The sequence below is a fragment of the Lepisosteus platostomus genome, chromosome 2 (genome assembly GCF_059453375.1).
Source record: "Lepisosteus platostomus isolate fLepPlt1 chromosome 2, fLepPlt1.hap1, whole genome shotgun sequence".
Lineage (NCBI taxonomy): Eukaryota > Metazoa > Chordata > Actinopteri > Semionotiformes > Lepisosteidae > Lepisosteus > Lepisosteus platostomus.
In genome coordinates, this window is record NC_142612.1 from 53,981,522 (window position 1) to 53,996,706 (window position 15,185).

At 46.8% G+C, this 15,185-nt stretch overlaps 1 protein-coding gene across 1 annotated transcript in view; it reads left to right on the plus strand.

Annotated features, from left to right (window-relative positions):
• The first annotated feature begins 5,405 nt into the window (after positions 1-5,405).
• The window catches only part of adamts5 (ADAM metallopeptidase with thrombospondin type 1 motif, 5 (aggrecanase-2)), a 28,725-nt gene continuing 18,945 nt past the window's right edge, over positions 5,406-15,185 (plus strand). Inside the window, exon 1 of the mRNA XM_088608482.1 lies at positions 5,406-7,198. Coding sequence (XP_088464608.1) covers positions 6,113-7,198 — 1,086 coding nt within the window. The 5' untranslated portion in view covers positions 5,406-6,112. The remainder of the gene's footprint in view (positions 7,199-15,185) is intronic.

Sequence of the window (15,185 nt, forward strand, 5' to 3'; positions counted from 1 at the left end):
CTGCGTTGCGCTGTGCTGTGTCTGCTTACAAGGCTTAACAACATGCGCACCAGCTAACACTCATGGGACATGTCCCCAAGGGCAGTCTGAGCATAAACATAGTTATTTTGAGGCTTAAGTCTTGGCTTGGAGCTCTTAAATTGACTCATATAGTCAAAGGTATCTAGAAGTGTTGCCAAACGGGACTCCATGAACCTAACTTACTGGCTAAAAAAACTGCTTCTGAAAAAACGTGTTTCAGCTGATTTGGAGGAAGTGCAGGAGGGGTGGGGGTAATTGGGGCTACACAATACTCTGAAGCCCACAGCTGTGTCATAGAGCCTGCCTGCCATACTTCTCCCATGGTCAGCCTTTAGCAAGCTCTTCCACAGTTATTTTTGCTAGAAACACTAAATTGCTTAGCGATGGGCTTTCTAAATAAGAGGCCCTGGACAATGAGCAATCCTGAAATGGACAGTCTTATGGCGTGAAGGTTTTTTCGTCAGTGAAGAGGGGTTTCCCTAAAATATTCTTCAGTCTACTGCAGAGGAAGGTGGGTAGGACAAGGGAGAATACTCTCTGCCATTCAAAACACCAAAACTAGTTAGCCTCTCTGGTATTTTTGAAGCAGGGAGGGGGACCTCAGAGATGCTGTGGGCGATCGACAGATCTTCAGAAGAACATGGCCTGATGGGTTCTGCCCATGCAATGATCTAAGCAGAAGCAGCAGTGATCCAGTGGGAATGATCAAAGGGAGATTTCCCATTTCGATAGCAGTTCTATTAGCCAGTTCCCTTGTTTCTTCCTCCTGTTGTATGTCTTTGTTAAGAATTTATCACATGTTTCAAAAGCTCACAACCCTCCCTCAGACACTATAGGATCCAGGAATAGGTCTCAGCCTAAAGAACTCAGTCCATTGCAGGGCAGACACAAATGTTAGACTCCTTTGGTTAAACATAGTTCCCCTCATTAGACTACCGCTCCCTGTAAGAACATAAAAATAATTACAAGTAACAGAAGGTAATGGGCCCATCTAGCCCATTTGGTAGTTACTGTAGTAGCAAATTGACCTAAGAGTCTCATCCAAACATTGCTTGAGAGAAGACGATATCTCTCTTGTGCAGTTTATTCAGTCTCTTTATTTCTCTTTGAAATGCAACACTGATGCGGCTGTTAGAGTAGAGAGCTCTGCTGGAGTGAGAGCTGGGAATTAGAGGTGTATTGACTGGGCCCTGGGTGGGAGCTGTCTGTGGTTCAGGTCTCTACCACATCTGTCCGCTGACAACATCCTCTGAAGACATCATCCCACTGTGAGAATGCATGTCTCTGTGATGTCATCATTCTGCTGTCAGAATGTGTGTCTCCATGATGTCATCATTCTGCTCTCAGAATGGCCATCCCTCTGATGACATCATTCTGCAGTCAGAATGCACATCTCTCTGATGACATCATCATGCTGTCAAAATTATTTTCTCTCTGAGAACATTCTGCTGTCAGAATCCACATCTCTTTGATTATTTAAATTCTCCTGTCAGAATGCATGTCCCTGTAATGTCTTCATTCCAAGTCTCTCTGATGTCATGATTCTGCTGTCAAAATGCACATTTCTCTGATGACATCATCCTGCTATCAGAATACACATCTGACTGATGAGGATCACCTCAATAAGGATTCTGGCTTGGCTGTGACTATACAGAGTGTCAGACATGATGTGGATGAACATTGCTTTGATGACTTCCCCCATCAGTAACAGACAAGAGATGAGAAAAATCATCTAACATTCTCACCTTCCTGCACTGTGCAAATATCCATGAAGCAGGAAGGTCAAATATCGCAGGCACAAGGATGTTGTCCAGTATGAGGCATTGCGAAACCAAATAGTATCATCTAAGTGAGAAAACTGTGCAAAAACATAATATCACCTCTTTCATTTCATAGGGTCTGGCATCGTGTCAGTATGGGAGTGCTCAAATTTGAAAAACACTGATCTCTGAAGAAGTTGACTATGAAAAGACTAGGCTGTTTATGTTGATAATCTTTTTAATCTTCTGGACAATGTGGGAAAACAGTACACAAAGATGAACAGAGGGTAAGGTTATACAGCATATTGTTAAAATGTAAAAAAATAAATAAAGACAATACTACAATGTTACAATTATGCAATACATTTTTATTTTGATTATTTTGCATAGTTTTTTGTCAACATATTTTAAACAATACGGTATATTTGATTTAGCCTGCAGGCTAACCTTTACTCGCACACCCCAAGTTGTCAGTGTTGAAATAGATATTTATATTAGATATTTTCACGACAGATTAAATTGGTAACCCAATGTGCAATGAAACCTCCAAAGTGGAAAATCAAGATCACCACTACACACAATCATGAATTATTCTGCCAGACTCTATACAGTTATTATTTGAAATCTGCATGCAAGGTAGGAGCTCATATAAACATTAACAGCACAATTAGTCATATATGAATATCCCAACCACAAAGGTTCAAAGATACATATCTGTTGATGTATAAATAGATGTATTTTAGACATTTTTTTAGTTTGATTTGGCAAATACTCTTAAAGGGGAACTGCAGTTCCAATTTCTCAGACCTGTTATTAAATCTTGGCAACAAAATAAATTCACTGACATTATAATTAAGCACAATATTGTGAACTTTGTGAAAGTACTGTAAGTAGCCATATTGTTGCAAACTCGCATTCGAGTTCTCACAAATTGTGATGTGATACGGCCCTTCCTGCTCACTAGTCACTGTAATGTCTAATGTAATGTGATGTACAAGCGAATAAATACAGGCTGTACAGCAGACATTTCACTGCAGAAATGTTCCAACATGATCTGCTTGCAGAGTTAACACATAAATAGTATTTATCAGAGTTTGATAGACAAATACTATTTACAAGAGATAGTTTGATGTGAAAGAGTTTGATAACTGAGCAAATACATGTTTCTGTTTCTTCATTTCCCCTGCCTCTGAGTTTGCCATGGTACACAATGGTAATCTTTCATAAAGTTAGCGAAGAGCCCTCACTGCCTCTCTACCTCTTTCTCAGGCCCTCAGCCCCTACTAATACCTCACAGGCTTCTAACCGGGACCTTACTGGTCACACTACTGTAGCTCTCCAGATTCCATGCATTCTGAAATAAAAAAACCAAATCACGTTCCATCCCAGTCTGTCAGATCTCACCACTAGACAGCCTCGTCTCAGATTTCACTGGCACAAAGGGCACATACACAGGCACTGGTGAGTGTGTCCTTCACAGCAAGCAGGAAAATCGAAGTTGCTATGATATTGCAGAGGGGAGACAGACAGACTGGACATGGGTCAGACATTCTCCAGCGCTGGAATAGGATACTGTTTGTAGCCTTCCAGCTTCAGGGCACCAGCGCTCAGCCCTGTGCCCTGTGCCTTTACCAGAGGAAGAGGCAGCCCAGTGTGGAAATTAGAGGTAGTGTCTGCAGGGCTGAGGTGTTTCGATGGGGTCTGCTGGTGCATGCAATCTGTCGGCACTACAGCTAGAGGCTGAAGCAAACCCTCTCGGAAATCGAACCAGACTGTTTGGTCTTCTGGGGGGAAAGGGGCACTGGCTGCTTGTTTGTGTGTTTGAGTGAAGTGCATGAGCTTTGAAACTTTAACAGCTCATGCGTCTGGAATTAAGACATTCTTTACAATGACACTGAGACACTCCATTCCCAGCTCCTAATAGTGACAATGAAACACTCCATTTTCAGCTCTTAATACTGACATAAATATACTCCCTTCTCAGCTTATTAATGTTAATGTTGTTCTTATGGCGACACAGTGGCACAGTTGTTCAAACTGCTTCATTTCACACTACAAACTCACACCAGTTTTTCCAGAAGCAAATTAACCTACCAGCATCTCTTTGGGCCTGGAGGAAACTCAAAGAACACAGGGAGAACATAAACACTCCACACAGACAGCACCCCAGGTCCAGAATTGAAATCGGTGCCCCAGAACTGCGAGGCAGCAATGCTAATCACAGTGGCACTGTACCACCCACTTTGAATATTAATATTATTTGTTAATTCTGGGTGTAGAATAGTTATTTGGGGGAAGAATCATTCTCTACACCTTTATTATTTTTACAGTACAGCAGAAACTGCCGCTCTGTCACTGTTTCTCCCTGCTGACACTGGGAGCACAGCCTGTCCACTCTAGACAGCCAAGACTGCCTGTGTCACACAGTTTCTATGTTCTGGCAGTGCTCACTGAACCTGTCCAGTGTGGACAGCTAGTTCTGCCTGTGCCACATAGTTTCTATGTCCAGGCTGTGGTCACTGAGCCTGTCCTCTCTGGGTAGCCAGGTCTGCCTGTGTCACACAGTTTCTATGTCCGGGCTGTGGACACTAAGCCTGTCCTCTCTGGGCAGCCAGGTCTGCCTGTGTCACACAGTATCTATGTCCAGGCTGTGGACACTAAGCCTGTCCTCTCTGGGCAGCCAGGTCTGCCTGTGTCACACAGTATCTATGTCCAGGCTGTGGACACTGAGTCTGTCCTCTCCGAAATGCCAGGTCTGCCTGTGAAGAACAGTATATATGTCTAGGCTGTGGTCACTGGACCTGTATATCAACAGGATCTGCTTCTCTTTATTGTTTCTCACGCTGATATTTTGCCAGTTTGTACTGTTTTTTTATGACCCGGAACCATTCCAGTTTATGTTGAGTTTTAGTGAGTATGTCCGAGTGGGTGAGGCAGTGTTGTTTATTGCACAGTGTCATTTTGTTGACTTTGATATGTGATGTTTTTGTTTTATTCCAGAAAACCCAACAGACTATCAGTGCCCATGTCTGATAGTACCACTCCAGCAGTGCCAGGCTCTGCTGTATCCGCTGTTCTGTGGGTGACAACAGAACCAGGTCACCGGCATACAGTGTCTTACAAAGATATCTCTGTCTCTTAATACTAACACAAGAATCAATTTTCACTTTAATGCAGAGACACCTGACTCAACTCTTAATACTGCCACAGAGAAGATGAGTTCTAACTTCTTAATGCTTTTTCTAAAACACTCTATTGTCTTATGCTAGAACTCACTGTTCTCAAGCTAATGCTGAGGCAAAAACCTCTTTCTCAGCTCAACATTCTGAGATGGACAGGTTAGAGTTGCAGAAAAAAAGTATATATATAGTGGGAAAGGAATATCTAAATTTGAAATATAACAATGACAACCAAAATACTTTATATCCTGGACGGTACAAGAATTATTTATAAGGAGAAGCAAATGGGGAATCTCAAACAAACTTGCGCTTGTCCCAACACTGACACCCGGTCACAGCTTCGCGGACGGCAAAATCAACTCGGCGAGTAGCGACGATGACCACGACGAATTGACTGTTTATGCCAGGTCCTTCCTCTTTAAAAGCAAAGAAGGTAAAACTGTTTTGCGTATCTCCAACCAAAACATTCGTGTGTTTTTCTCTCTGACTGAACGAGACGGCAAATTGTAGGAGTGGTTGTCTGTTTGGAATTTCTCCTTCCTCCCTCCCTCTCTCTCTCTCTCTCACTGCCTTGGCCAATTGCTGAAATAGCCGAGACAGGAATGACATTCCGCTATAAAGGCATTGTTCAGCCTTTCCTCATCTCCAGATTACAACTCTCCTCTCTCCGAGCGGCGGCGGGGACGCCGGGAATGGGAGCAGATTCCGGGTGTCGCTGAGCGCGGCGTATTCGGCGCTGAATCCCTCGGAGCCTCAGCGACACTTGACTCCGCACTTTGATTCTTACAGACCAGACCGCAGCGCCCAGAGAGAGAAGAGGGAGGCGGGAGAAAAAGACAGAAACAGCGATGGGCAGGACTTTTCGTTTTCTCCAGCGCTTTTAAGAGGGAACTTTGTGTTTTGTCTTAAAAGTTCAGCGCAGTCCCCGCGAGTTCTCCCTTTCCTCCTGCTTGCCTTTTCTCCCCCTGCCCCAATGCCTTTGCTTACTCGTCTTTTCATGAGTTCTGTGGGTATGTCCGAGTATCAAGGGGCAATGTGCAAAAATCCAACACCTTCAGGTCTTTTCCCAAGTTTTTTGCGCAAACTGTTGTTATGATTTTAATCGAGGTTAGGTGGTAGAGTGCACATAAACACGCCGTTCTGAGATAGGAGATGACAGCTCTCTGTTGCATTTTCTCCGCTCGAGGAAACATGCTGCTCTTTAAGCTCGCGTTGTTGTGCGTTATGGAGCTCCGCGCCAGCGTCACAGCTTCGGGTTCCAGCCCGACTGTGCGCACTGCCGCGCCACCTGTCGCCGCCTCACCTGGAGGGAGACATGGACCGCGGAGGAAGCACGGCATCGTTCACAGCATCGACCAGATCTACCACGGCGACGGCAAGATTGGCTATATAGTATACGCGGACGGCAAGAAATTCCTCTTGGACTTGGAGAGGGACGAGTCCGTCTTGTCCCCGCATTTCAGCACACAGTATGTGGATGCGCTGCAGGGTAGCAAACACGGGCGGCCACCGCACAAGGAGTGCGTTTACCGTGGCACGGTGGACTCCCGCCCGGAGTCACTGGCACTGTTCAACTTGTGTGGCGGGCTGGAGGGCTTCTTTGCGGTGAGGCACGGCCGGTACACCCTCAGACCCCTCTTCAGGGCGAAGGGACACGAGAACGGGGTGTACAGGGAGGAATCGGACCGAGCTCTGCACCTCTACACTCGGGACAGCTTCCGCTTCGAGGCCGTGTCCACGGGGGAGAGCTGTGGGACCCGGGGCGGAACGGGCAAAGCGGAACAACATCACAGGGCTCTGGGGAACGGCGGCCACAGGGGTCGAGGTCGCGACGGACACGACGCGCACGGCGAGGAGGCATGGTGGTTTGCCCAGCCACTAGCTCACACCCCTCCGGGGAGGCCGCGCACGCGTCGCTCGGTGTCCCGCGCCCGGCACGTGGAGCTGCTCCTGGTGGCGGACGGGTCCATGACCCAGAAGTACGGCGATGACCTCGAGCACTACCTGCTCACGCTGGCCTCCATCGCCTCTAAGCTGTACGGCCACGCCAGCATCGAGAATCCCATCCGGCTGTCGGTGGTGAAGGTGGTGGTGGTGACCGATAAAGAGAAGGGGCTGGAGATCAGCAAGAACGCCGCGGCCACGCTGAAGAGCTTCTGCAAGTGGCAGAACCAGCAGAACCCGCTGGACGACGACCACCAGGAGCACCATGACGCGGCCATTCTCTTCACCAGGCAGGTAAGGCGCGCCGAGCTCGGCATCTCACCTGGGTGCATTTAACGCATCTCCGCGCTCTTAGCGGGGTTTATAAATGTTGTTCTTGCTCTGCAGTGTTCTTGATTGTGTTTTTGTTTTCAATTCCCTACACCACATCAACGTTTCTGAAGGTATTTAGGGCATTCCACTGAAGTGGAAGCAGAAGTCGTGTTTCCACCACACTTTTTTTTAACCAGCTTTAAAGGCACAGCTTTTTGCCGAGTAAAATGACATCCCCGAAGCACTGACTGTGGGAGATTCTTGTTTCCGTTGTCTCGTTTTTATTTAGAACCTGCAGGAGTTGGTGGCGGACCAATGTGTGTAGATAAATCTACTATTAACCGAGAAAGCAGGTGGCACGCCTGTTGTTGTTAGGCAAGTATAATCATCCCAATTGCAGCGCGGACAGGTGGTTAAAGCGATACACTAAAATTCGGGCCAAAATAGCGAAGCGCTGATCCTCAAAAGTTTCTAGTCAACAATTTCTCTCGCTCACCCCTCCTCTCTCCTCCGTTACTCCTTTGACAGCCCTGTTACTGCTTCCTACACGTGTTATTCTGGGCAGCGATCCCTGCCTTTGGAGTGCGCAAGGCAATACCTCCTCCCAGTCCCGGGATAGCTCCGTCTCGTTCCTCGGACATGCCTGTGGCCGTTCTTGTCGTCAGCTCAGCTGTTGGGTAGCTGTTCGTGCTTAATCTGAAACCACATCGCTCAGCTCTTTTGTTTTTCTCCGTCTCTCTCCCTAGCGTCCGCACGGTTGCTTGAGGGTAAGCTAGCTCTGAGAATGGAGAGGCGCGGAAAAACTTGGGGCACGCAACGCTATTACAACGGTGTGAGTTAGAAGTGAAGTGTGTAACAGCAGAGGTGGATATGGGCAGTGGGAGACACGGCCATCATGTTGCGTTTGCTTTGCATTTCAGAATCTGGGGGCTTGATTTGAAGTGGATTCCGCTCATTACGATTTGGCAGGTCTCGGCTGCCCGGCTGGGATGGGCTGGCACGGTGTCAGTGCGCCCACCTTGTCGTGTTGACACACCGCGGCTCTGAACACCTGCTCTGCAGTTGAAAGTGGGGAGGGGGTAATTTGGAGATGGTGGGCGGGGGGGAAGACCTGACGTTCGGCGCTGTTCTCAAAGGCAGCCAGCAGAGCCAGCAAGAGTTACGACCCCTGTTTTTTTTTTATTTGTTTGTTTAACATCAGAGGGCCTTTGCTGTGTGTGTGTGTGTGTGTTTTGCGGCCATTCAGAACTCCAGACGCCGTGTCTGCGTTGCTGGCGCAGTTTTTTTCCCAATCGCAGACAGTCTATGGTCTCGAATCGATAAGGTCACGCTGATTCCGCAGCCCGGCGCTCTGTTACCCTTGAAGCGGCGGCGCGCATCCCCGAGGCCACGTGCCTGTGTTTCCCACCGCCTGTTTGCTGTTTGTGATTCCTGAGCCGGACAAGCGGGCTATTGAGCGTCTTGTGATTGCAAGATAGCTGGTATATCCTAGATGATCAGATGCGAGACCGGTTTCCGTTTTGCCTGTCGTTAACGCACACAGAACAGAGCCGTGCCTGTTCAGGAGTGAATGGGGATCAGTAAAATTCACAGCCGAGTGGAGTGGAATGCAGTCTGGTACGCTAGGTATGGAGGGCACGAAACAACAGCTCTGTGCACGTCTCTTTACATATGTATATATTGGGTGTGTGTGGTGTTCAGCTACAAACCTATATTACAGAAAGCCTGAGATATATGATATTTCATACAAAGGCATTCATACACTCCTGGCACTTCTGCATCCACCTGCTGCAGAACATCTACAGAACACCACAGCTGAAAGGCAGTTTTTGCCTCTGGGGCAGTGTGAAAGTGTCCCAGCAGTATTTTGTTGCAGCAACAGAAGCTGTCTGCTCATCAATCTTTGATTTTTGTACGCCAATGTAAAATCACCATGTGAAGCCAGAGTCTGGGCCAGGGAGCAAAATAACCTCACGTTCTTATCTGCACAGCTGTGCTTGAAACTACTGTTTGTGCGTGCGCTTGGGGGAGTGTTAGTTTGCTTTTTGCCTTGTGTTGACTGTGTGCTGGCGGGTGTAACTGAAGTGGGGGTTCCGCGGAGCGTGGTCCTGGAGTCAGCTGTGAGGAGCTCTAGGGTTGGCACGGTGACAGTACCCCACGTCACACCTCTCCCTGCTGCCAGCTGCTTCGGACAGAGGGAGGGCGAGCTCCGATTGGTCCGAATCTCGGAGCCGCGGGCGTGTCCGCATGCCGGAGTTCCCCCTGTCATCGCACAGGCTCCGCTTGACAGTGTGGCTGGCCGAGGAGTCCTGGAGCACGAGCCATAGAGCAGCTCCTGTGCTGCTCTCCACGAAAACCCGCTGGCTCGCTGGGAACCGAGATTAGTACTGAGAGCTACGTAAGTCAGTACCTATGTGGCCTCATAGCTACGTAGGTTTCAATCATGGCTTTAGCCTGCGGCTGTCCCCCTCCTAAGGCGCTCAGCCTGGAGTCACGTGGGCTGCTTCCTGCAGGGGATGCCTGCTCAGCGTCAGCCCCTGCCTGGGTCTCTTGATCTCCACCGCTGTCTGCATCTCCCGGATCACACAAGGTGTCACCCCTCCCCACCAACAGCCAGCCCCCTGTCCGTCCACATTGCAGGGCTGAGCTCCGGCCTAACGTTACCGCTTCTCTGCTCCTCACAAAAATGCATCTGCGTCCCATCCACGCAGTCCTCACTGTGTGCCGAGTCCTACAGCTCATCCCATCGTGGCCCTCAAACACAACCGCAGGCAACCTGATTCGCCGGTTTAATAACAAGACGTCAGTTACTCAAAGACCTCATTCAACCCCTCTAGAGAATGTTTTTTCAGTGGCTAATTGATATCGAAGGATTTCGTCCAGCTGTTTTCCTTGAAAGAAGCCAGAGAGGCAGGTTCAACAACACAGCTGAGCAGCCTGTTCAGGATTCCCACAACTCTCTGTGTTAAGAAGTGCCTCCTTTTCCTCCGTTTAAATGCACTTGCCCAGATAAACTGCAGCCTTTATTCCCGTGGAAAATGAAGCATTTTGCCTTCCGTAGGGGCTGTAAAATCTCCAAAGAGCTGTGCTGCCAATGTAAAAAGTAAGGCGTTAACAGACACGATCGTTTTCCCCATAAATTCAATTTTCAAAAAATCCTTAATAACTGTCTTATGTTTCACGGCCGTTTTGATTACTTCAACAGCTGTGCAAGCAGATGAGAACACAAAATTAAGTTTCACAGGGCTGGGTTAAAACAGAAGGGATAGGCCGTGTCTCCTCCACAATCCTGTATGGGCAGTGAGAAAGCAGTAAGAAAATGGATGGATGGGTTAAAGCAGATTGTATTTGGTTACAATCAATTTGTTTTTCTGTCTAGTCAGTTAAACAAACCAGGTCCCAGTGGCAAAGCAGCTTCTGTACATCCGTTTTGGACTACAATAGCTATAACTGTTTTACTGAAAGGTGATATGCTAAATAAGATTTTAAGCTTCTGATAACACAGTTGTTTTTAATGGCATGCTGAGGAGAGAGTGCATGAGTGACATCTTGCAGTGTTCTCTAGAGCCCAGGATGGCGTCATCATAATACAGAAAGCGCAGCAGAAGTCCATCGTATGGTCTACAAAACTGAAAAAATCCAACGGCAGGCCAACTCCAAGTGTGCCTAACACACACTGACACGTGTGTGTGCACACGGGACGTGCCAGAAGGAGAGGGAGACATGTGCTGTCAGCAGTCCGGATCTGGCTCTGGACCAGTGAAACTGAGCCTGCACAGGAATGGGTGAGAGTGCTTCCCACCACAGCCCAGCAACCACACACCACACCGTCTGGACCAGCCTGTGTGGCCGCCTTCTGGGTCCCGCAGCATTATGGGAAATCTTTGTGAGATTTAGTGCTGCGTGTGGGCTTGTGCGTGGCCTTATTTGACTATAGTGCAAATGTGTCCCTGGATAACCAGGCAGACTTGCGTTTAATTAATTTAAATTGTTAGAACATAAATACATAGTTACAAATGAGAGAAGGTCATTCAAACTATCTAGCCTGTTTAGCAGTAGCTTATTGATCCAAGGATCTTCTCCAGCCATTTCTTGACCGAAGCCAGGCTCTCAGCTTCAACCACATGGCAGGGTTGCTTGTTCCATGCTCCCACAACCCTTTGTCTAAAGAAGAGCTTCCCGTTCTCTGCTTTAACAGCACTTCCACGTACTTCCCACCTGTGTTTGCTGATTTGTGGGTGTATTTCCTCACAGAAATCTTATATGTCAACATTGTCAGTGCTTTTGAGGATTTAAAATACCCCATCTTCTCTGTTAGGAAGATGTTTTCGGGCTATATATCACGTGTGCCCAGAAACAAAAAATGCAAAATGGAAAAACAGTACTTTAATTACTTTGTCTTCTTTGTTAGGAAGATGTTTTCTGGCTATATGCTGTATCACATCTTCCCAGAAAAAATGTAAAATGGAAAAACAGGGAAAAGGAGGCACACACAAACATGTTTTTAAAAGGTATTTTCCCTTTTAAGCAAACCTTACCATCTTTAAGTACTAACCCTTTAGTGGATTGTCACTTCATACAGAGGCAGGATCATGCTGCAAACCCTAATCAGTTCCTCTTTACTGTTTACAGATCCTACAGATCCACATCATGCACAGTATGCAAAAGACATAGAGATCAGCCACATCTGGGGAGAGATTAGGCCATCAGCCAGTGCTGCTATAATTACAGGTCCCACATATGACCTCATACAATATACGAGCATTCCAGCATTTCCTCTTTTGAAGCAGTGAGGGAGAAAGGCGTTAAAAAAAAATACCAAAAATATATATTCTTTGCAAGTCCAAAAGAACTTTGTGATGTACCTCTTGTAATAATTGAAAAGTGTAAAGGGGACGTTTGGGGTTGGTGGCCAGGCTGAGAAGCAGGGCACTCCTATGTCAGTGATACAATGGGGTGCACTGTGCTTCCTGTCTGGGAAGGGGGCTCCACGTCACAAGACCCCTTCAGATCACTTTTCTGGTAAATTTGCACAGTGATCGGGCAATTGTACTGTTTATAGAATGTGTTACCTTTGTGTTGGTTTCAGCTGTGATTTACCACACTTGATCCAGCTTTACCACACTTTGCTGTGCTGTTGTCCTGGAACTGAATGCTGGGCAGGCAGGCGATCTTTTTCACGACTCAGAGTTGCACACGGACAGGGGCACTGACTCTGCCCACAGATGAATATCAGTCTCGCCCACTCCATGCCATCACTGACTGCACATCTAATTGCTCTCAACTACTCTCAGGATTAGAGGCAGCTGCCTGGGCCTCAAATCTATCACACATGGCTTGATAAGCGGGGTTTTTCACACCTGCTTAATCAAAATTGAGTGATTGATGTTGTGAATCCTGACAGGCGTGTGCAGAGCCCTGAGTGTTCATTATCATGTCCAGTTTTCACAAACATGGCTGACCAAATACACATCAGTGCCCAGTTATATTAAATGTCTTAAATTTCTCCTTATTTTTCTGCTTAAGTGTTCCTTGAATGGAAGGATGTTAATGCAAAGCAGCTTAAAGGAGGTACGTCATGACTCCTACTTCAGGGAAAAGGATTTTCATTTTAAGTTAAGTCATTTTATACTTAGGATTATTGTATTTTATATTTCCAAAGTCATCTGGGAAATCAGAGCCCTGACAGGATTTTCTCAGTGTGCCTCCTCTGAAGTTTTCAGTGACTTCCTAATAAAGTGGCCACACCCTGCCGTCTGTGTAATCTGAGTCCGGAGGGGTCTGCGGGGAGTCTGGCGAAAGAGTCGTGGCGAAGCCAGGGCTGGGCCTCACCCCTATGCCAGATTCTCTGAGCCCATCTGAGTGCGATCCCCTCCCCACCAACATCCTGAACTTTAATCCGCTTCCCAAAGGCATGAGCCCACTGTCCTGCGGGGTTAGAGGCATCTCGCATTGCTACACAGAAATATGCCTGGCAGACGCACATATTTTCACAGGGAAATGTTGGTGTTTTCATTTGAAGAATAGTATCCCTGCTGATTGAATTTAGGGGGTGCTGTATAGTGGTTAGAACTGAGGTTAGGGGGGCTCGGTTCCTCAGTGCAGGTACTGCTGTCGAATCCCTGGACAAGGCATTAAGCACGGGATATAAACCAGATCCATCTTTCAGGGATCATACATATTCAAATGTACAGTATTTATAAGAATAATAATGTGCCTATTATCCATATTAGATTGATATTATATTCTATAAGTATTATTTTGTCAAATTCTCACTCACGCAGGGTAGGTTTTGGGCCTCGTGGTGTAAAAGTTCTAATAGCCTTGATCGGTATGTGGTAAATCCCCAATAAAAGGCTTCAATACAAGAAAAAGTAACATTCTCTCCAGACACTTCATATTTCCACATCTTTAACTATCTGAATGAACCATAAGAATAAGAAATAGCTTTAAGTGGTGATGGTGGTTAGAATTGCTGCCTCTCAGCTTCCCATGCTAAATTCATGGGGTGCTGTCTGCTGTCTGTATGTTCTTCCCGTATTCCCAAAAAATGGGTGGATGGATGCATCTATAAGGAAATGGGGACTTTCGAAATTCACACTTCATTCAGCAAGCAACCTCTAAGCTGAATAACAGGAGGTGCAGTTGGATATGTGGATAATCACTCACATTTGATAACAATAACATAGAATCAGAGCACAGTAAAGTAATTGCTTTTAGGAGATTAACATCACCTTGTAATGATCATAAAAAAAGAAGACATCAACAATAAACAAAATACAAAATAGCTTACACCTGAAGAAGACTCCACGGCCGAAACGTTGAGTTTTCTTTCTTCTTGTTTCAGCATGGAATAAACTTATTACTTGTTCCTTTACAAAATAGTAAGACTGGAATTATTTGCATAGTTTGGCAATCAGAAACTTTGGCAACAATGAAATGGGAACAAGAGGCCAGCTGAACTTTACTATGAGACAATAACTGGGGCCTATGAAGCATTTGAACTGTAATTCATGAGGGACAACCACATCCAAGAATTGGATGCATGTGAATGTTTGAATTATTATGTTAGGATGGGTTTGGCTCAGTGGTACAGTGGTTAGCATTGCTGCCTCACCCCCAGTTCTGGGGCCATGGGTTCAATACTGGAGCTGTGGTACTATCTTTGTGGAGTTTGAGTGTTCTCCCTGGTTTTGCATTGGTTTCCTACAGACATTCCAGTTCCCCACCTGCCCAAACACATGCTGGTGGGTTACTTGGCTTCTAGGAAAACTGGCCCTGGTGTGAGTGTGTGTGTATTTGTGTCTGTGTGTGCTCCACGATGGACTGGCGTCCCATCCAGGGTGTACCCTGCCTCACACCCTTTGCTTGCTGGGATAGGCTCCAGCTCCCTCCCAACCCTGAATTGGAAGAAGCAGTTAGAAAATGACTAATGTAAGGTTTTGCTAAGCCCACTTGGTTAATGGGCAGCCTCCTAGCCAGAGGACGAGAGGGCTCGAACCCCATTCAGACTGAGTGGACCAATGGGGAGCTACAAGGTGCAGACGGGGTGGAGGAGGGATGCTTGAGACAAAAGCGCAAGGAAGTGTAGCTCATTTTTGTAATGACTGTGATGAGGACAGCTGGGTGAGATTGTTTTGTCATTGTTATCCCTCCCAATTTTCATTTAATAACTTCCATTCCACAACCTCAGAGTTGAAATGATTGTCTCTTTCTGTATTTTGCTGTGTAAGTGGGTGAAACAGTCACGTGTCTGACGTTCCACTTTTTCTTGTGGTCTCCTGGCCTCCATCTTTGCCCACCTGCTCAGCCTCTGTCTTGGCCTCTCCCTCACTCTCCCAGGTGCCTGTAAGGAGAGAGAAATCTGTGCACAGTCTCTGTCAGATCTTCCCCACCCAGAGTAAGCATGTTTGTCTTTGGCTCCGGAAGTAGGTGTCTGCGGTGCTTCCACCCAGCACCTGCGGTTCAT